Raw genomic sequence first — 23,250 nt, 5'->3', positions numbered from 1 at the left:
TTGTTGAACGGAATATGTAATACATCTGTTTTTCTTGACTCTAGGTCTTAGTAATTCTTCAGTAAATTGTAAACTTCAGTAAATTGTATACTGTAGTTAATTATGTGCCGTAGGTACGTCCTAGACACTCTTTATATTTTACCATTTCTTTGTCGGGGGAGCTGATTTCTGCCAGCCGGTCTTTGAGGTAGATGCAGGCCTCCATGAAGTCTTCATCTACCGTCTCCCTGGAGCAGGAGCGACACACACAGCTCAAGGGCAGCCAGCACGGTCCAGCACAGACTACAACCAGACTCTCTGGTTTCTGGGAACGGCGGCAGTGTCTCTATATTTGGTAGTCTACAATCATGGGACCGTACACTTCATTTTTAATGGGTATTTTTACCAGTGACCCAGCTAAAGGAAAATAAACCTATACTGTGATGCTACTGCAAGGCTGGGATTCATGTTTCCTCCCACGTCAGGAGAATATATGAAATGATATATCAAAGCTGAGGCCTCCACCTGGCCTGGGTATGTAGGTCACTCCTCTCTTCATATATTAAAAAGTCTGTCAGCACTTCCTTCATATTGACTTCCAGGCCAAACAATGCAAACAATGAGCGGAATTGTGTCCATCTCCTATCAGCTACTCCTGCCTGGGAAACGCCATTGGGGCGTGTCCAATGTGCTCCCTCAGTTGGCCTGAGATCAGATGAGTTGCCGTCACGCGGCTGTGCAGCGTTGTTGGGATGCAGCTGATGAGGCCGTGGCCGTGGTCGTCATTGACCTACCCTCTTGGCGGCTCATCCTGGGAGCCCGCACATGGGACCGGGGTGCTCGGGTCACCGTCGGATCCCGCCGCCTCCACATGCACGGGCTCCTGCGGGCTGGTGTCGCCAGATTTCTCCTGCTCCTCGGGCTCCGAACTGTCGTCCACGTTGTCCTCACCGCTGGACTCCTCGCTGGAGGTCGTCTCGTAGCTGAACCGAGGGCGGAACGTGAAGGAACAAATCAGGAACCCTGGGTTTACCAGTGTTGGGGGTGTCTGGGTGCAGGGGCAGTTCTGGCAGGGGAGGGGTCAGTGACAACATACATGACCCCACCTGTGGCCCCGCTAAACAAGAATGCTACATGGGTCTAAAATAAATGTATTATTATTTTTATTACTCTTATTAGTATTTACATTTATATATGTGGGTTAAAATTCCGTGTGCTGGGACATAACAGTCAAATGCACCTGGGCCAGTCTGCTCCCCCCCCCCAGGTGAAATGTTCTAGAACCGCCACTGTCAGGGTGTGTCTTCAAAAAGATGCTTCTCTTAATGGAAGTCTATGGTGTGAAAGTGTATTCCATGCCAGAACGCCAAGGTGGGTCAAGACAGGACAGGGTATGACATGTAGCTGAATGAAGACAGATGAGGACAGGGTATGACATGTAGCTGAATGAAGACAGATGAGGACAGGGTATGACATGTAGCTGAATGAAGACAGATGAGGACAGGGTATGACATGTAGCTGAATGGAGACAGATGAGGACAGGGTATGACATGTAGCTGAATGAAGACAGATGAGGACAGGGTATGACATGTAGCTGAATGAAGACAGATGAGGACAGGGTATGACATGTAGCTGAATGAAGACAGATGAGGACAGGGTATGACATGTAGCTGAATGGAGACAGATGAGGACAGGGTATGACATGTAGCTGAATGAAGACAGATGAGGACAGGGTATGACATGTAGCTGAATGAAGACAGATGAGGACAGGGTATGACATGTAGCTGAATGAAGACAGATGAGGACAGGGTATGACATGTAGCTGAATGAAGACAGATGAGGACAGGGTATGACATGTAGCTGAATGAAGACAGATGAGGACAGGGTATGACATGTAGCTGAATGAAGACAGATGAGGACAGGGTATGACATGTAGCTGAATGAAGACAGATGAGGACAGGGTATGACATGTAGCTGAATGAAGACAGATGAGGACAGGGTATGACATGTAGCTGAATAAAATTTGAAATGGAGGAAGGGAATCCACATTATCTTCCTGATAAAGGATGTCTGCCTTGATGGCTAACAGGCTAGCAGCATCCCTTTAATTCAACAAGTACAGAACTACACATCCTCCTGGCAGCAGTTGTTATATTGATGTGTGTGTGTGTGTGTGGGTGGGTGGTTGTTTTTTTTGTGGGGTGGGGGCTCCGAAGGGATCTTCACAGGATGCTTCTGGGGTCGATGATACGCCACACTGACCAAACAGCTGTATTAACTGGGGAATTTGCGGCAACTAATAAACACCATCTACTGTTTCTTTTAATATGGGGGCCGGGGGGGGGTGACGGGCTGGGTTCTCGTGTTGGGAGACTCGCAGACAGAGATGACAGGCGGCTGGCGGGAGGCACACAGCGGGGGTGGGGGTGGGGGTGGAGGGGCTTTGTTCTGGGCCCGGTTTCCACTTCCGGCCCGGTTTATATAAACACCGGGCCGCACTCTCTGGGCGGCCGGACCACCTGGGGGACCATGGCAGGCGTTCAGACAGCGAGGGTGTAGCAAACGGGTGGAGGGCAGCTGGTGAACGCGGGGGGGGGGGGGGGGGGGTCTACAGGGCCGGTGAGACGGACAACCAAACGTACCCCCCATTCACGCCGACAAACTTGAGGTTCTTCTTGCCGCCGCTGCTGCCACTTCCGGGCCGGCTGCCATCGTCGTTCTTCTTCATGATGGACTTCAGGCCTGAGGAGAGGACAAAAAAAACACTGTCAGAGCACCGGTGTGGGGGGGGGGTACCTGTCAATCCGGAACGAACCCCAGGCTGGACTGGCCAGCTGTCATACTGGTATTTTCCCAGAAGGCTGGTGAAAAAGGCAAAAAAAATCATTGTGGGGCTGTCCATCCCCTAACCACCCCCCCCCCCCCAGCTGAACATGGCAGAGTAAGCCAAGGGGTCTTTAAAACTCCTCTCAGAAATGCTGACATGCTCTTTAGAGGCCTTGATGAAGATCCGGCGTTGTCCAACGGCAGCTCGTCAAAAGTTTGGGTCGCATGGTGGCTTAGCTGGGTTCAGTGGTTTTGCTTTCTTAAGATCTTGCATTCTGTGAGCTTCCTGACAAACCTGTCTGGCCTCATTATATAGGAATTTATCAAAAATCACTTCATACGCATCTACTTAAAGAAAGAACATTTTAAAAATTCCCTTCTTTCTGAGTCTAAAGTGAAGGCGGGTCCACGACTTCCTCACTCTTCATCAGATTTTACAGGCTTACATAATTAGGTATGAGATAAAAAAAAAAATTTATGAATCACAAATAGCTGCACGCAACTTGATCTCCAGTTCACCAAACGATGAGTGCCGTTTGAATGCTGCCCCCAAATTATGCCGACCACATTTATTTTATATGAATTTGAGGTAGAAATGAAGTCAGCGAAGACACAAGAAGGAAAACCACATCAAATATCTGAATTCTCTGAAGTTAAATGTATTAGGAGTATTGACAACATGTAATATTCTATCACTGACAACATATCTTCCAAAAAACAAAATTATATAGGTGTCACTCTGTAATCCTTTTTGAGAAGCTCTGTATTGCCCGTCATCGGTGTCATAGCTGACAATGACTGTGTGATGTGTTTCCGTTCGTCACAGCACTCGTCAGGACCAGCGGCTTAAAGCAGCAGCTTCTGCCTGTTCAGACAGACATGTCCTGCTCCTTGTCTGCCCCTTGCAGATTTCAGTGTGTCTGGATTTAATTACGGCAGGACCGTGCTCATCAAATTGTTTAGGGAGAAGAAAACAGCCCTGAAGCTGGCTTTGGGATCGTCCCGCAGGGGCTGACTCGGTACATTCCAGAAAGAATGATGCCTTCAACAATCACTACAGAAGAACTGCGGCGATTAATCAAATTATATTGAGACTTAAACCATGTATTATTTATGAAGTACAATTAAGTATGCGCCTAATTAGGAGGAAAGATGAATGAATCAATAATAAACCCGTGGCATTCTACAAAACAAGTAAAATATTTCAGACCAAAACACTTACGACCAAGTAGTGTGACGTGCTGTAATTCAGCCCACCCTTACAGATCTGTGAGAGGTCTTCCTGCATTCAGCTGAAAGCTACAGTGTAGCATTCCACTGTCCCAGGGCTCTATTACATCCCTCTGAATTTTAAATACGCCTTTGGTATAACAGTGATAATGGTAGAATCTGAGCCAGAGCACCCTGGGGAATGAAGCTTACTCGCTCTCTACCTGGACGCCTTCCAGCAATGTCATTTGTTTCACTCAGCGACATGCTGTTAATCTTTTGATTGTAATCAACAGACTTTTTAGACTTGGTACATTTTCAAGTCCAGCAGAGCTCAGGAGAAAAATCACTGGATCTGCTGAGTACATTTTTGGGCAACAAAGTGGTATGAAAATTACTATGAGCTGGATTCTGCAGAAACTCTGTAGAATCACCCCCACCCCCCACCTAACCTACTACCTCTGACGCTCAAGCACCTTATCTGTTTATTTAATTTTACAGTAAGACCTGAATGCATCTTTATATGTCATAGTCCACTGAGTGAACCATGCAAGAATTGCAATGTACTTGTACCCGTGCAAATTGCAAATAAAGTTTTGTTTAGTTTCAATTCAATTCAATTCAATTCAATTCAATTCAATTCAATGTCCTCTGCACATCAGTGACAGATGTCTGTTTCTTTTTATACATTGGGAATTACCTGCTTGTTGAGTGGTGGCTCCTTTCTGCCCCGGTGAAGAGTAAAAGGTAGACAGAGCATTCAGGGAGCTGACGAGTTGAGTCTGGATGGAGCTGATCTTGGAGGCTGGCTGCTTGAGGGTGCTGGCAATCTCAGGGTGCCCGCTGCTGAGGCATGCCCACTGTTCGGTCAGCAGGCCCTGGATCCTCGTCACGTACTGGCCGATGGCCGCGTTTGTGGCTGGTACCTCCTCTCCATCCTGCTCATAGCGCTGATGTCCTGGGTCCAACTGGCAAGGCTGCTTCAGCTCCACCAAGCAGCCAGCTTCCTCCAGAAGATCAGAGGAAGCACCTTCTTGGTCCATGGGTTCCACTGAGACATTCGGCTCCTCAGCCTTCAAAGTTTCCTCTTGAGTCTTGCGGCAAGGATCCTCCTGGGGATCCGTTTCCACAGCTTGGTCACATACAGTCACTCCAACTTCCACATACTTCTCAGTTGTTAAAACACTTACTGAAACCGCTCTATCTTGTACCTCTATAACATCTGTTTGGGTGCTCGAGCTTGCCAGGTCTTTTAGTTGTCCACTAGTGTTGGATGACATCATTGTCTCATTGGCTGAAGCTCTTTCATAAGTCAGTGTTAGTTCTTCTGCATTTTTATTCACAGACAAATCAGAAGGTGAACCAGCAGAGAAGGATGGTGCGGTCTCTACCAAATCATCAGTTTTCTGGTCACTCTCGTCAGTATCCTCCATGTCTTCCTCAGAATAGACTCTTAACTTCTTCATTAGCTGCTTGATCCTCTCCTCCTTCACCTTATTCTCCTCAATTTTTTCACTTAGCAAAGCGTTTGTATTTTCTAGCTCGATTCTGATGTCACACAGCTGCTCTTCAAGGGCTGCTAGCTTTGCCTGAAGAGCTTGAATGATTAGAGCTTCAGAGTCTTCACCTGCTTGCTGGTATGTGGGGTCCATACCTCCCTCACTAAAAACAACATGGGTTTCTGATGCTGTTTGTTCTGGTTGGGCTGTTTTCAGTGGCTCCTCATGTCCTGGTGGTTCCTTTGTAGAAAGACTCTCCATGACTAGCCTTAAATGGGCTGCCTCTTGTATTGAGGGACTTCTCTGCATAGTCTCCACTTGTTCTACTTCTTTATGTGATGAAGGACTTTCCACTGTTACATCATTTGTAGAAGTACTTCCTTCAGCTTCCATGTTCTTGTCTGGTGTCTCTGCCAAAGGGTTCCATAACAGTTCCTCCTGGTGAAGAAGATTCTTTGACACCATTTCCTGTGTCCCCATTGCCGGTTCTGGTCCTACTGATTCCTGTTCCAAAGGCCATTCCACTCTGCTGCCATAATTTTTTGCTACTTCTGTTACCTCTGCCACTGTTACCTGTATCAAAATTTGGTCTGTAATGGAAGCTGTTTTTTCGTCTGCCCCTAACTTTGGCTCCACGAACCTCTCTGTTTCTTCTTGTCCCTCTGATTCCAGCTTATAAATCGGGTTATCATCACCAGGGACAATGAGAGGCTGCTCGACTCTTAGTTCTGCGGTAATGGTGCTAGAAACACTTGCATCTTCCAAACGATGCTGTTGAGCTGCACTCTCCCGGTGCTCACATGGCAGACACTTGTTGACCACAGGCTGGGAGTTAAGCCGCCGGAGGAGCTGCTCTTTCTCCTCCTGCAGCAATAAGATCTGGGCTTTGAGTTTTGGGATGGTTTTGACTTGCTCCTCCAGCTCGCGGACCCTCTGCAGGGCCGTGGCAAACTGTTGGTGCAGTCCTGTGTGTTCCCCAAGCACGCCGCTCCTCCTGGTTCCTACATCCAACGACCTGGAGACATTCTCAGAGGAGCCATTCTCCCTGTAAGACTCCCCAGTAGCTTGAGGTCCAAGAACCTCCGAAGACTCTGAGCTCTTCCTCATGACAGTCACTGGCATACTGGATGCCCTGAGTAGATGTGGCCTGATGTGTAAGCCCAAGGGCTGCTCATCAAAAGCTCTGATAGTGGCATCTTCCACAGCTTTATCTGATCTGTAGCTGACTCCAGGTGCCCTGGGGTAACTGGGAGACCTGCCCTCACATGGCCGAAACTCATAGATCTTCTCTACCTCCATGACGCGTGACTTCGTTTTGTGTCCAAGAGTGCAGGTTGACGCCCAGGTGTCCCTGGGCACGCTTCGTGCGGCATGGCCTGGCAGGCTGAAATTCCGAGGCAGAGTGCTGAATTTGGGGCCCTTGCTTCTCCGCTGGATGTGGACCCTCTTGATGGTGTTTCCTTTCTCGATGTCATCCACATACTTCAGGAAGTCCAGGTCGAGGTGAAACCCGTAGGGCGTTTCCACATAGTAGGGCAGCTGCTTTCGCTGGCCCCCGCTCTCAGGGGCTTTTGGAGAAAAGCCGTTTGCTGAAACATGCAAGTCACCCGCTTTAATGTCACACTTAATATTCCTGCTTTTAAGCCAAACTTGAATCGGCAACTTTTGTTTTGACTGGGAAATTCTTACAACAGCAAAGGCTTTTTTAGCAAGCAACCAGACAAAACAGATTAAAATCATATTAAACAACCAAAAAAAAAAACAGACATATTTTAATGGAGTTTAAAAAACAAAACTTACCATTTTTTTTGTCCATCATTTTAATTAGTTGTGATTAGTATTCGTGATCTGAAACAAAAATCATTACAAGTAAATAAAATATGCTTATGACAAAATATGTACTAAATATCCAGTCATCATGCTGGCAGTTTCCACACTGTCATCCATCCATCCATCATATCCACTGAGTCACCATGCCACCCTCCAGTACTGTACAACATGTATTTTAGAATCTGCCAACCACAGCCTTTAATCTACTTTGCAAGGCTGTCCTATTTACATTTCAGTATATTACATATTAGGCATTAACACTAGAATAATCCAGCCAAACCTCATTGCAGCATAATCAAAAGAGCAACCATGGACATTTGTGGTCGTGAAAGCGTCTCTAAATGTACTACATTCACGTTGAGCAGCGCGTAAAATGTTCCGTTCCAGTTTTACTCATTTGTTCCAGTTACAAATGCCAACTGTTGGAAGCCATTCCTTTAGGATGGTCTTCACAAGGCAAGTATTATCAGACCAGGAAACATCCAAAATTCACTACGATGGTTTTTGTTTCTGCTATAACTACCTACAATGAGTGATATAGAAACACACACACACACATCCTTACACAAGGGCGTAACTTTCGTTTGAACATTGGGATGGTTGAGGTGCCCACGCATTTAGGGGGAGACATGATTATTGGGGGGGTATTGGCTGGTTATTGGGGTCTTTGCAACTTCCCCCCATCCCCTCCGGAGTTTACGCCCATGTACCTACATACTCAAGAAATGAAATAAGAAGACTTAAAGAAAGCCTAGATACTTAATATTCTGCATCTATCTGTTTTCCATGTTTCTCACTAAAAGTTAGAGCCAATGTTAAAAATAAAATGTGCTGTAGAGGAGATGTACTATGTCACTATGCGTCCGTGCCAAGAAACCCCAGAAGAGCACAGCACGGCCTGTATGGAGGTATGAAAGCAATATCCAGTAATTTCAACCAGATTCTGTTTTTCGTAGGAAAACACTGAAGTAGTGTTGAGAACGGTGATTAAAAAAAAATAAAGAAAAAAAACAGGAAGAGACTTTGTCATTTAGATAAAGTTCATATCTGAGGAGATGTTGGTTGCCCCCTGAAATTCTACGCTCCCAAATCCATGTGTGGTCGAGGGGGGGGGGGGGGACCTGGATGGAGAACAGTCAAGGCCAAACACCATCTGCATCAGTCTCATGCTTCGATTTAGCGTTTCTGAGAAGAACAGAAGGTTTAGTAAACGCACTCAGCGAGTGAACAGTGTTCAGCATTTAGTGCCTCAGGCGGTTGTATATGACCAATGGCGGGAAGGTCTCACCCAACCGTAATCTTTCCCAGAGAAAAACAGAAACTGAAATCATTGTGGTTTGAAGGAGGGGGGGGGGGGCTTTGGATATTCTCCAGGACCAGAACGGGGCTGTCCTGAGGCTGTCCTCACCGTATACCTGAAGTGTGACGTGCTGAGAACACCTACAAGTGGAAGCGAGTGATGTAAGAGGCTGTGAGACGGTGCTCAGATGGATGGTACCAGGTGGTCAGCAGATCGCATTTACACCCGACTCCTGTTTAAATTAAGGGGGGGTTGAATTGAGCACTCGCAGAAGCAGTCAAAGACTTTATTCAGCTAAACGAAATAGCCAAACACCCAATCTACAGTTAGAGGATTAGCAGCTGAGCCCATTTCAGTGTGGCTGTATAAACACATTGTTTTCAATTACAGCACTCAATGCAATAGAAAAAGCTGCAATTTAATTAATGACAGTTAAACTCAAGAAGCTCAAAACATGGGTAGAACCAGCAGCTACCTGTATGTGCCTCTCCGGGACAGGATGCCATGCTCCTGATTGAAAGTTTGCTGGTTCAAATCTCATGGTTGTCAGAGTGGTCATGTAGCTGTTGGCCTGTTGAGCAAGGCCCTGAAGACTAGCAGTGTGGCTCTGACGAAGGCTGCCTCTACATATCGTTGTTTCTCAGGCTCGGTTTCACCCTAGAACTTTCTGGACTGCTGTAAGTGATGCTTTGCACAGTATTTCTCTGACTTCAAAGGGATTCCAAGTAGGAAAGAACGGTAAGAAGTTCCAGCTGATGAAACGATGTCCAAATGATGAAGAGAGCTGGCAGTAATACAACAGGTAAGAAAACAGTGAATCTACAGCGCTCTTCTCTAGTTCTTCCACATGAAAACTGCTGGATGTGTGAATGCATGAATACACTTTAAATTGTTAAAATGTGTTTTTTTTCTCTAAATGATTCTAATGCTGAAAGATACCCATGAAAGGACTACTATACAAACACCAGTAATTTTTAAGTGCCTCTTTTTTCTTCAAGTGTAAAATGACAAGATCAGCCAATCAGCCTCATCCCCAGCAGCAGCTGGGTAATTTTAAAGGATCAACTGCAAAGTCAAGAAGTGAACAAGCTGCGTGACAGAGACACACAGGTGCGAGATGATGGAACAGCACAAGGACTGGTGATAGAAGTAGGCTAAATGTGCCTCATCCTCACCATATTAACCTGCCACGATATTTGCTAGCCATTATTGAGGCCATCATCGCTGTTTTAATTTTATTTCTTCGAATTAGGCATAATTCAAAGAGTACGTGTAAACAGCACTTTATTATTCACATGGAACTGTGTGTGTTTGTGTAAATGACGAATAAAATTAACCAAATTAAGTTGAGGCTTTTGCATGAGAACTGACATTCATTACGTGTCCAGTACTAATTTCTCTCAAAATAGACGAGGCAGCGTATCTGCTCTCATCCCGCTTGCACAGTCCAGCCAAGGATGTACTGTATGATGCGCTTTTCATGAAGGAAAAAACCAATGATTTAAAGTCACCGCTCTCATCGATTCTCGGTGGCTAAAATTAAATAACCCAAAATGACTGAGCACAAATTGCATGTAAACCAGCCGTGATTTAATCCGCCACTGTCGCGCCGTGTCCTGATCGAATGAACGAGCAGCCAAAGGCGGCAGGTTTGCCTCACACTGGGCAGAGCAAAACGACCCCAAACAGGCAGGTTATTTCCCACCAGATGCGGTTACATAAGGGTCGCTCCATCCCCGGGAGCAGATGAGAACAGGCGGCTGGCGTATACTGATCCCCCGGCGCTACTCCGGCATCTGTTCCCCCACATAACTTAAAATAAATAAAAGTGCCTGCAGACCATAAACGCCACACTATATACCGTGTCTGTGTCCAAAATCCGGAGACCTAGAAAAGGAGTCACATAGCCATATCAAATGCTATATTTATTATTATTACATAATGATAATAATGTTATTGAATCACATTTCCATTCAGACTTCAAATTATCCCTCACACAGCGCATTATACAGTACTGCCCATCTCATAACCGTGTCTGGCAATGGGCATGCATTTGCCAGATGAGTGAAGACGGGTTAATTCCGTTACGATGATAGTGTGCTACATCTGTGCAATAAAAACTAAGGAGTAAAAAACAGGGTGCGCCTGCCAGGCAGGCGTGGGGACGGGTATTTGGTCTATTCCCCATCTTCGGGAGCACACAGACCTGCACCTATCAGGCATGTACGGCTCAAAACAGCGAAATAACAGCGTTTATTAGCGCTCTGAGGCTTCTGGGTATAAATAATTCAGCTAATATCAAATGCATGCGCTGTTTTGTACAGCAGCAGGGTATGGATATACGGTATAAGAAATTTTACGGGACTTGAACGCTTTGAACCTAAAGAGCTACACGAGATAGACAACAATCAATCCAGGAAGAAGTAAAGTCATTTAATACATAAGAAACGGAAAACTATTTCAACGTCACGGGTAGCGACAAAAACATTATTATCTGCAATAAATACAAAACAGCAGAGATGGATAAATTTTGTGGTTTTCATAAGCAGAGATGCGCAGAGGTGCGGTTTCAGTTGCGGAGACGCTGTTTCCCCCGGTTCACCATCCATCCCGCTTGAGACGCACATTCATTTACGCGCGGAAATACCCCCACCCCATAAAAAGCCCTTTTCTGCTTGGCAACAACTCTCACTGCAGCCCACTTGCAGTAAAACCCCGCGGACTTAAAAGCATCATCCTCTGTAGGTGTGCACACCGTTACCTGTGTGTCGCGGCCAAACGCACTGATGCGAGGTGTAATTAATTAATTAGCCAACCGGGAGGGACACCAGAGCCGCCGGTGCGACATCCGCTTGCAAAGCGCCTGCCACTGTCTCCTGCATTGCAGCAGCGGCGCTGCCGCTCCGTTAATGCAACCGGCTCCGCTTGTCACACACAGGGACCCGCAGCCAAATGCAGAAAACCGAGGACGGTAAGAAATAAACGCCCGAGGGCTGCCACCAACCTCTCCTCCCAGCCGCTGTGCAGTGCAGCCGTGCACAGGACGCGCTGGCTGCAGCAGCTGCAGAGTTTCTCCGCTCCGCTACCCAGGCTTTCCCCTTTACTCTCCCCCAACTTGAACGGGGAAAAAAACACACACACAAATGCTGACCGTGCAGCTGAGAATAAGGGTCCCCAGCTGCTCGATCCGACCGTCAGGTGACAGACAACCTTGTAACTACAGCAGAGATCCAGCTTATGCAATGAGAATTACAGCTCTAATCTCTCTCATGTTTGCGTGTCAGGAATTCTGTGAAAATCCCCTTTTCCCCCTCATAGTATCCGGAGCTGGTTACTGGTCTTGGGAGATATGGAAGTCCGAGGACAATAGTCACTCTCCACAGCTTTCTCTGGAACACCGGTAAACAGTCACCACTCAGCAGCGCAATTATTGCTGCAAATATCGAGTGAATTATTAAATGGGGGCTTAAACGGTATCTTTTAACAGTCCGCCTCTTATCTGCCCAGAACACAAACACTTCGGGTGGAGTTTATGTTGGCTCATTAAGTCTTTTTACTGCTCGCAGTTGTATTTGGATTTCCAGTTCCATTCAGCTGTTGCACAGAGATCACAAAGAAGATAATTATAGTGCAATTAAACTGCCGTAAAAGTAAAAATTGCGTTATTGAAAAGCCGCCTCATTATGGAGTGGCAAAGGAAATAACTCTTTGCATTGTATTGTGGGAAAAGAAAGAATTTGTTTTTTTAAGTGCTGTCGTTAAAGCCTGAAAGACAGACAATACATGCGGTTGGTCCGACTAAGTACTTCCATGTGGGGAAACATCAAAAAAAATAAAACTATTTAGTCTGAGTTTGAGGCAGGTACACCTGACTGTCCAATGGCAGAGCCTGGAGCTGGAATCCCTGACAGCACGTTCTCCACCACTTGACTCTAGTTAGAGCTAAATTATAAACATCTAGCCTCCTACTCTGAAAGTAAGCAGCTTTCCACGGGTCGCTGCCTCCCGAACTCAGCCCCATGGGCATTTTCGTGGGCAGTGGCCTATGCTGTTTGTTTCTGGAGGGAAACCACATCCCCATTTTTGGGGGGTGCTGCCTCACACCCTTCCTCGGCCTCGTCTGGCCCAGCCGGGATTCCCCGGCTCAGTATAACTTAACCTAAAGTAAGCTAAGACCGCTCCCTTGGCGATACCCTGACAGGGATAACAAGCACAGTACAGTAGTGTCACATAAATATCTGTATGGAGCTGCAATGAAAAGCCACTGCCTCTGTTCCAGAATGTTCTTTGGACACCATGACCACGATTAAAACAAAACTGCTTATGGCACTTCTAAATAAACAAATATGCTTTATTTGCCCAAGTACAGGTAAACTGGAACGCTTTTCTTTGCCAACCCCATCTTGCTCTCCACAGCTTGGGGGGGGGTCACAGCACAGGGTCAGCAGCCCTGGAGCTGGGGGTTAGAATTTGAATTTAGTGATTAATTGTCATTGTTGACACACCACAGCACACAGTGCACAACAACAAAATGTGTTTTCTGCATTTAATCCGTATGTGACAATGTGACATAGCAGGGGGCAGCTAATTCAGCGCCCAGGGAGCAGTGCTTGGGGGCGGTCCCTTGCTCAGGGTACCTCAGTGGTGCCTTGCTGGTCAGGGATTCGAACCTGCAATCTTTCAATTACGAGTGCGCTTCCCTAACCATTAAGACACCACTGGGGTAAAGCGGAAAAGAACATGTGACTGTTCTGCCAAGGTCAGAGCTCAAAGTGGTGATCTTCTGAGACTTTGCCCGCTGAGCCACTCTGCCTTAAGACCCAGGGCCGGTTGAGGGCCATGTGGTAAAGACCTGGTTATGGGCCACACCAACCCGGGGCTTTGTCGTGTTTTCCTTGGCAGAGCTGTGACCCCACATACCCCGCTTGAAATCAGCGGAACCACGCAGACTTGGGACGCTGTCGGCACCAAGAGGCCGATCGCTGCTCTACCGGGGTGTTTAAAAACAACACGACGTCGCCTCCGAGGACGACAGAAGGCCACAGGAAATGACAAAACGCAACTGTCAGAAAACGCAGTGCAGCTATTCCTCTCCGTATTATTTGAGATATTGTCATGCTGCGTAAACATTCTGTAGCTATTGAGGTCGCCTTGGTTACTGTGCAGGTCCTGGCGGCACAGCAGTACGGCTTTCCTCACTTATACATTTTTTTGTTCCTCTTTTTCCACCTTTCCTGTATGAGCGCCATCAAAAGACGATAAAATTGCTCAGCCATCTCCGCACAGCCCACGCCGTGCTCCGCTCCTAACGGCAATGCTGAGTCTCCGGTAATTTGATGGCTAATGGTTTGAAGTCTGCAGTACAGCCCCGTGGAGACGCATGATTTTATCTGTAGGAACTGGCGCTTGCATATTTTAAAATGAAGACCAAGCACACATTAAAAATCGGCAGCGTGCAAACATTGGTATTTAAAGTTTAAGACAAGTTTGGATCGAATGGCAGTTAAATGAAGAAATAGTGCTGTGATCTGCATCATTGATGTCTTCCTCTGTCAAGGAAACTTCCAGAAAGGTGGAAGATTTAAGCCACAGCTGGTGGAAACTTTGTTTATTATGCTTTTTTATTCATATTAGTCCAACTCCAGCAGTATTGAGAGTGTGAAATCGAGCCCCAGGAAATGTGAGCCTCCTATGGAGGCTTATAAACGATCGCTAACACCTGTGCGGGGAAAAGGCTGCCCCCCCCCCCCCCCCCCGTTCTTGTTGCAGTGGTTCACTGTGCATACACTATCAAAGTCAGGCTGAATTGAGACTTGCTTCAGCCTGGACACATCGCATTTCTGGCCTCCAAATTATACTTATGAATCAAAACCCTGCAGCAGGAATAGCTGACTTTTTCACCCAAAGCAACTTGCCATATTTAGCTAAGCAAACTGTCCGATATTTCTCTAGAACAATTCAGGTAAGAGCCACCTCAAGGGTACAACAGCAACTCCATTCCCAGTACAAGCCACTGAACAACAGGTTGTGATGCTGCACGATGTAATGGAGAGACTTTGAAGGACAGAAGGAGCATGGATGCTCCAAAGGACACCTTTACATACCATCCATCCATCCATAACCCCATATCCAATATTGTGGTGAACCTGAAGTCTTTCCCAGTAAGCACAAGACAGGGGGCACCATGGCTGGGAAGCCAGTGCATTAGGACACACACATGCACACACTGAGGGCAATTTAGAGACACCAATACTCGTAATCCCCTGTTTTTTTTGGACTCCAGGAGAGGAAAGCCATGCAAAATTCACACCAACACAGAAAAAAATATAAATAATAAACTGCAGCCAATTTTGTATGAATCTGGTGAAAAAGCCAGTTGTAGATGGTCATGTCCTAATTATTGGGGGTGTGGCCTAATTCTTGGGGGTGTGGCCTCTTACACCTGCCAAGATCACATGGCCGCCTCTGTCAGTAGCTACCCGGGTGTAGCAATAAGCAATGGGTGACAGACTAGACGATAAAGCGTCCGAGTGTCACCCAGACCTGCCCCGCCCCTGGCCGGCAGGATAATCTCTTAATCTCCGCGCTTGCAGTTTGACAGCCCACACCTGGGGTGGCACTGGTGAATGATCTTCTCACACATGCAGCGCCGGTACGAGGCAGCTGGCAGGCGGCAGCGGTTCACGTCGTTATGGAGACGGACTATTCAGCCCTTACTGTGCGACACAAGCAGGAAGACAGCAGCAATCAACCGTCACCAACAGCCTTCACATACAGGATACTAACCCGACAATGCTGAACATGAGTCAATCGCTACACGTAGTTAACAGGAGCCTATTTCAATGGGGATCCGTATCACAGGCGAGGGACTGAGAGCTCTGCAGTGCAAATAAGCAGCTTCCCTAGCATTTAGGGGAAGAGAAGCCGATTAGCGTGCAGCTCAGGAGAGATCAGATGGCGGCTGCAGTCAGTCTGGCTGCTCTTTACAGTCTGGATACCTCACCCACTTCCATATAGGGGGGCATCTTAGACTCGCCGCTTATTACATCTTTAATTATTTAACAATAAATCACCCGGGATGCAAAAAGGCCCAATCGTCCTGGCTGGATGGCGCTGTGAAGAGGGAGCAGGGAAAAGCAGCATTTTCATTCTGTTTACCTTTCAGATACTTTCTCTGGTACAGACACATATAATCGCTCTCTTTCCTGACCCATCCAATCTACAATGCAAGTCAAGTAAAAAAAAGGTAATCCATATTAAAGCTGTTGTTTATATGACGTAATTATAGAGGTAAGTTGCAGAATAAAGGACACTTAAGTTAATAAGGAAACGTTATGGCTTCTGAGTGAATTACACAGCTCGCGTCGATATTTGGGGCCATTTATTTGTACAAAGTCAATCAATGGAACATGTGCTATTATGCAAAAACACCCTCACTGCTGCAGTTTGGAGCCCCCACTCCAGTGCCAATCTGTTATATTGTAAAATCCCTTTTGAAAGGATCCTTCCCTGGAATAAAGAAAAGCTGAAGAAGAGTAAATCAGTGTAAATTCTTCTACCAGGAAACACTATGACCTGGTTGCTATGGAGATCATACAATGTCTGGAATCAGGCACATACGTGTGTGCATGCGTCAACACCTGTTGGGTACTATACACACATGTGCACACTGCATGGGCTGGGAATGCAGTTGGCAAGCGATGCAGGCCAAAGACTCCCCACCCATCCATCCAGTGCTCTCAAGCTACACCCACTCCCTGCACAAACAGGCGCGGCATCACGTTCCGGCCAGACTGGGACAGCTGGCAGTGGGTTAGGGCCCAGCAATGCCCCGGAGCACCTGCTTCAGAGTGGGGGCGGCACCCAGGGGTGAGTCACTGCCCCCAATCTCTCTGTGACATCGGCACACAAAAAGCACTGGTATCTGATCATTTTGCTCTATGTTACTATTGCATACAAGCCTTTTGCCTACTGTCTAAGTTATGGAACCAATCCATTAATTTTTCAACTGGTTATCCAGCTCAGGGTTACGGGGTGGGGGCAGGATGCCAGTCCATCACAGGGCTGGGGGACACTCTGGACAGGATGCCAGTCGATCACAGAGAACACACACACACACATACACACGCTATGGAAACAGGACAGGTCAAGGGAAATCCGTGCAACATGGGGGAAACATGCAAACCAAACACACAGAGCAGAGGTGGGATTTGAACCCATAACATTAGTGCAGCCCAATGAGCCACCAACATAAACCTTCCATCTTATTAAAATGGTGCACAGTACCTTAAATGAGGAGCACACCTGAAAAAGTTTAACAAATAAAACAAAAAATGTGTTTAATCGAGTGACAACTCTCACATGCTTAAGATTAATTAATTAAGATTAATCTTTGTTTTCTTTTCTCACATGCTCCTTCCATGTTCTCAGCTAAAAGCGCTAACGGGGCTGCAGTCTCCATCAGGGCCACGCTGCGGTGCGCGACTCGTCCGCGGCGACGACACTCAGACCGCGGCGGGCTCTGGAGAAGCGGCCACAGACCCGAGCAATGCAAGCTATGCAGTAAACAGGCGGCGCTGAGCTGAGTGACGCGAGCCCACACACACACACACACACACACACACAGCAGGGGGGGACACTGCCACTTTCCAGGCCGCCAAACAGGTAGCGTTGCGATCATTCACTCACCCAGGCCTCCACTTCAAAAAGGGCTGCGCAGTTCCTGCATTTCGGAATCTACATCTGCATTTGGACGTCAGAGGTTTTAAATGCTACTTAGAATGCAAAAAGACTCTTGTAAAGGAAACTTGCTGAAATAAACAGTTTGATCATTTCATTTCATGCCAAAATCTAACTGAGCTGATTTGCACATGGCACCTATTTCCCTCTACATGTGCGGGACGTTTACTCTGTGATATTCAGGGTGGGCTATCCAGTGTGTGCTTGGTAACATGGCTGGACTCTCCACCAGGATGCACAATGTAGGAAATATAATCCATTTATCAAATATCTAAGGCCTGCTGATGGAGTTTCTCAAGAAGAAAGAACCAATCCCAACATTCCTGCAGTAGAGAAATAAATAGCCCCCCCAGGTGTCTCCTGACGTTACACGTGGAAAGAAACTCGGCCTCCGTTTGCACTGGCAGGACCTCTGTTCCTCACCTGATGTTTATCTGTGGGCAGACATGGCATCGCCGTTCCATATAACGGCACAGCTCAGACCGTGAGCGTTTTCGGCTGTCGTGTTGTTGGATTGTTTTCCTGCAGCGGACTGTGGCTTTTACAAGGTGGCCATTATGCTTTTAAAAAAAGTCTTTTTGTTTCAGCTGGATTTAGCTATTGCTGCCACCGCAGAGGAAAATTCTACTGTTCCTCCTTGCTATTCCTAAGCCCCCCTTTGTCTGGCACTACAGCGGGTTTCCTAATCGATGCCGCTAAAGCCGCCATTTTGGTCTCCGCCAAACAAGCGGAGAAGAAACCATTTGTTAGCAAACATCCCTAATTATGAGCTACTTTAAATAGGGACTTTCATTACACCCGCTGAGACTGGTCGCTTAGCGGGATTTCAGGAAACAAAACTCTGCTGGAACGAGGTCAAACTTCTGGACAGGCATGGCTGCAGGACGACCAACGGCAGGGCCTGCGAAGGGGAACAGCTTCCAGGACATTATTCTTGAAAAGTGGTAATGGCCAATTATGGAAGGGCAACCAGAAGACGTTTCAGCTCTGGCAAAATCAGGCTCAGACAATTTGTATGAGGCTAAGGGCTTAGACCAGCGGCCCCTGAGCCAAGCCAGTCAGCTACTTTTTTAAACCCTCAAATCTACTCTTCATTCAGCTGGGCGTTTATGTAAATGAAAGGTTCTCCCCATGATGCGCAGACTGAGGCAGCAGCCGTCATTTATGCAGTGAGCATAACAGGCCTCAGCGGCGAGGAGCTGAACATTACTGAGGTGTTTAAGTCCTAAGAGCCCCCTGTGTCTCCCTGCGCTTGGCGGTTCAGTGAAAGTTCAGGCACTGGAAGCCAGGGGGCATTGACTTAGCCAGCTCCCCCCGGTCCTTTCTTACATCTTTAAAGGACCAATCCCTATGCTTTTTTAAACCTATAGCTGACCCTCTGTGGCAAAATTATAGAGCCGCCTCTATGGTACTTTTACTAAAAGCAGGAACTCGAAAAGAAAACACCAGCATATCAGTTGTGTTTCTAAAATGTTACACCCCGAAATTCCTTCTGAAAACCACAAATTAGGTTTGAAACCATAACAACTTCAGGCCGTCGGTTACTCATAAACAGGCAATGCACTGAAACACCCCTCCCTGTGACACAGAATGTCGCATGCGAGCGTTTTGGACTCTGAAACCTGACTTGCAGCTGGGCAAACACAGAGTAATCAAATCCATTTTATCTCATTCAGCCTGGAAGCCTAATCCATGTTCTCACCAAATGCAATTGATCTTTACGCTCGGTGTAGAGGAATACGGCAGAATCACATCAGCTACAGTAAGGAATTTAAGAGTCTGTGTGTGTCTGTGGGTGCAGTTCATGGATTGACATTGATCCATCCCAAGACCTCGTATCAGAGAAACCAGGCAAGTTAGTGGACATTTTTTCCCAACAAAGGAGGATACTTTAGACAAATGCCACTCCTGCAGCTTTGGGGGGAAGGGGGGGGGGGGTCATTGAAAATCCTGGTTTTGTTGGTGTCATTTTTTTCAGCTCCCTTCAGAAAACTCGGCTGTCCATGATGAGCGGTTTGATCTTCGAGGCATGAAGAGGATGGGCGATTCCGTGCCCCCCGCCCCCCCCGGGCGCGGCAGTCAGCCGGAATGAGAACCACGGGAGGCGTGGCCTTATCTAGAACATTCCCTGACTCCAGTGACCACATGGGGCTTGGCCTTCAGTGGGGCCTTAATACAAGACGACCCCTTGGTGTTTTCAAATAATTTGTACTGAAATAATGCACCCATCTCCTCTGTAGCGCCCCCCCCCCCTCCCCTCTAAGGCCAATAAAAGGTAACACAGAACCTGGAAAACACCCTCTGCAGTGGAGTTCCTGCTGCCCGCTCCTGAAGTCCACCACTACAGACAGGGGTAATTCTAGGGTTTTTTTAATGTGTGGGCACAAGAGGGGGCCATAGGACTGACCAACCAATGATATGATTTGAATCTGTGAGTGACAGGGAAGGAGGATCTCCGGGAGTTTTCAATTTTCAGCTGAACCTTACAGGAGCCCTCGCCCCAGTAGCTCCGCCTCCAGTGACAGATGCAAAACTACATCACTATACCTCAGTGTAGCCCTCCACAGTGCCACCCATCTTCACAAAAGGACCAGGAACTAATATATGCACTGTCCAGAGGCAGAGGATTATGGGTCAGCTGATGGAACATGACCTATATTAACACGAAGTGGGTCACTGATTCATCTTCACATGCAGGCACAAGGAGACGGTTGGATATCAAATGAACGGAAGGCCTTGTATTGACGTGCCAGAGAGTCTCACATGCTCAAACTGATGCCCCGAGGGGAGGGAGAGGGGAGGGGGCTGGTTTTATGTACCTGGCCTCGGGGAACATGCATTATCGCTTCTGGCAAGGTCACCAACGATCGATGAAGCACACAGGCCCCTTTCCCCACCTCCCCTCACCCTGGGCTGGCTCAGGACCAAGGCTGCAATCCACTCTGCTGCAGGAACACCGATCGCGTCCTTCTGGAAGCCAAGGGCCGGATAAAGCTGTGGATTTAAGATGAGGGAGGGCCCCATCCTGAAGGAAGGGTTTCATAAAGTCACCAGGAAAAAACTTACAATGATTCTGCAACCAACTGACATCTGTACAGGATATTAAAAGAGGAGAGGCCACCAAAATGCACAGGGAGGCTTTAGCTAAAAATCTATCAAAACCTCGATCCCTAAAACACAATCTATATCATTTTATTTCTGTAGAAAAGCAGCGGAAAAAGAAATGTAGTATTAGTGCCCAGATGCTGTTTTTTCCTCACACATAATGCAAGATTCACTCCATCAACATGACAGGTAATTAAGCGAAATGTAAGCTTTCCAATGGGTCTGTGTAAAACTCTATTCATATATAAATAAAGAACAGAGTGTGTTCCAGGATATGAATACGATCCAGACTGAAACTTGAAATACTTTTGTTTGAATATGTGTATAAAGTTGTTTCTGTCTCTGTTAAATAAGCCGCCAATACAAATTAACATAAGTTTTATTTACTCTTGTGTCCAGTATGAAAGCTGACACGGTCCATTTGTGTTTGGCAATAAAGATGGTTTAACGTTAATTAAACAAATGTGCTTTCTTTCCACTTTGCCAACGAGATGCCTGATGAAATCCTGAAATGTGTGGCTCTGTTCCTGTTTATTTTGCGTGCTATTTACTAATTTAATAAAAGTAATGTTTTTCTAATCCCCTCCCTATAAAGCTTAATAATCCATCAGCATTAATGCGCTTCCATTCAGTTCATACTGCAGGGTGGTACAGCCCTGCCTGTTACTCTCAGCTCGGTGCTGGGTCCATTCGATGATTCTGCTCCGAGTCGAAACAGAAAATGACCCAACTTTCCACAGCGTCCAGGAGCGAAACACCTATGACGCTCTAACAGCATCCATCTGGCGCTTATTTGGCGATTCAAACTCGTCACATTACAATCGTAAATCTAAATCCAGAAATGGCTGCGCTTACAAGCGACAAACAATAATAGTTTAACTTTTACATTGTCTGTCTTTGTAATACACTGAATACCTCACCACAAAAAAACTCATTGGGTGTTTCCTGACTCCTCTGCAATGTTGGGGAAGTCTCAGGAGCAGAAAAATAAAGCAGAACCGTCTCTGCGTTTACCCTGGACACCCCCGCCCTCGCCCAAGCCTCACCTACCTCACCCCAAGTACGCCTCTCTCTCTTTGCACAGTTTGCTGATCTGACGCAGTATTTAAGCTTCCCTCTCTAACACCCTGTAAATACGGTGAGCTCTGCACCAGACTTCCAGAAGCACACATCAGACACAGACTTCAGCTCTGTACGCTGCAGCCAAAGATAGGGACAGCCAGATCGATGCCTCGACACTATCGACATTCAAAAGTCACCATTAAGGTATCGATTACAAGTGTTTGTTTTCCTCAGAGGTGGCTGCAATATTCTCTCACACTTACACAGCACATACTAAGACAAAATAATAGACCCCCGTGATGTCAAAACATCATAGACACCTATACATCAAAGTTAAATGGAATCAGTCTAAATATTTCTAATTATATTACATGGAAACATTCCTTCTTTGTTTGTTAAAAACCCAATGTCCTTAAAAAATATTTAGTATCGGTGTCACCAATAGCCTACTAGTTCAAGAAATAGTTGTACTAGTGACTACAAATGAGTAGTACTGTTCAACCCCAGCAGAAGTTCTGTGCCACTTAAAGCTAATTAAGTTGCTATCTTATTAGTGATGCAAATGAGGTTAAAAAGGTTAAACACAGGAAGCTTTCCTCCAGCAACTCATTCAAATTCTCTCTCCTTCTCTCTCCCAGTGACAGAAGAGTCCTGATTTTTTTCCACAGGCTAATATGAAAAACAAATTAAAATGGCAGACTCATGCAGAGCGATCACGCAAAGGATCTAATCTATTGTTCCCCCCACCCAATGCGCTACAAAACATCCTCCTGCAGGGACGGAAAGCACGGGAGTACCTCATCCGTCCCCCACCGCGACCTGGCAGCACCAGACGTTCCAAACACCCCCACTCCCCCAGCCACACTGAGGCTCACGTCAGCACTAATGTAATCCCCGACTCCTCAGCTCGGCACGGCGAACCCACTGGACGCCGTTATGGTTGTGTCTGTCGCGGGTGGTGGAGGAAAGCGACTCCGCACTGGCGCCCTCCCCTCCCCTCCCCTCCCTGCCGCGCCGCGAAGCTCCGCCAAAGGCCGCGCGAGCCGGCGGCCCGCACCGTTATGCCTTTAGCAGATGTGCTGAAGGATACAGCTTCACGACGGGAAAATATGACACTTTAACTGTGGCTGAAAAAAAGAGAGAAAGGCAAACTGAAAAGAGAGAAAAAGAGAGAGAGAGGACGGCAAGTGGAGGAACCAGCATCATTTTGCATCGGAGGAATTTGTTTTACCCCCAAGACCGTGATAAAATCTCATCAGGACGATAAAGAAGATCGTGAACGAAACCAAATCAAGCCCAACTGGACATTTTCACAGGCGTTCAGGATTTGATTGGTCTCTGGGAATAACAACCTATAACACTCCACACGTTTACCACTGACTCCTATGAATCCAAGGCTCATCAGAGTTTTACTTACACAAAAAAGTTCTGAGGGCAGAAGGAAAAATGATTGGTTCAGAGAGATAACCAATCAGATTGTAATAGACCATGTCAGAACAAGACATGTGATTGGTTGGTCCAATCTCCTCTAGTTGCTTGAACCCACCTCTTCTACAATCAGTTTGGTTATCTCTCTGAACCAATCATTTTTCCTTCGGCCCCCAAAACATTTTTGTGTAAGAGCAACTCCCGTGAGTGAATCCAAGCTCCTTCCAGGCATCAAGAAAGCAAGCTTGGCGGGGCAGGACTGGGGAGGGAGGC

The 23,250-nt window shown here is 46.8% G+C and overlaps 1 protein-coding gene across 4 annotated transcripts in view; it reads right to left on the bottom strand.

Moving 5' to 3' along the window:
• kank4 (KN motif and ankyrin repeat domains 4) overlaps positions 1–23,250 on the bottom strand; it is a 30,428-nt gene that overhangs the window by 5,523 nt on the left and 1,655 nt on the right. For 2 of the 4 annotated variants that reach the window (XM_023794789.2, XM_023794787.2), the window contains exons 2-6: positions 7,314–7,361; positions 4,715–7,102; positions 2,622–2,721; positions 774–962; positions 143–227 (exon numbers count right to left, since the gene is read on the bottom strand). In XM_023794789.2, coding sequence (XP_023650557.2) covers positions 143–227; positions 774–962; positions 2,622–2,721; positions 4,715–7,102; positions 7,314–7,332 — 2,781 coding nt within the window. In that variant the 5' untranslated portion in view covers positions 7,333–7,361. Of the gene's footprint in view, positions 1–142; positions 228–773; positions 963–2,621; positions 2,722–4,714; positions 7,103–7,313; positions 7,362–11,647; positions 12,284–22,346; positions 22,479–23,250 lie in introns of those variants that run through there. The other 2 variants (XM_072699824.1, XM_023794788.2) reach the window with 2 other exon arrangements.

This window comes from Paramormyrops kingsleyae, chromosome 15 (genome assembly GCF_048594095.1).
Source record: "Paramormyrops kingsleyae isolate MSU_618 chromosome 15, PKINGS_0.4, whole genome shotgun sequence".
NCBI lineage: Eukaryota > Metazoa > Chordata > Actinopteri > Osteoglossiformes > Mormyridae > Paramormyrops > Paramormyrops kingsleyae.
This window is presented reverse-complemented; position numbering and strand designations above follow the sequence as displayed.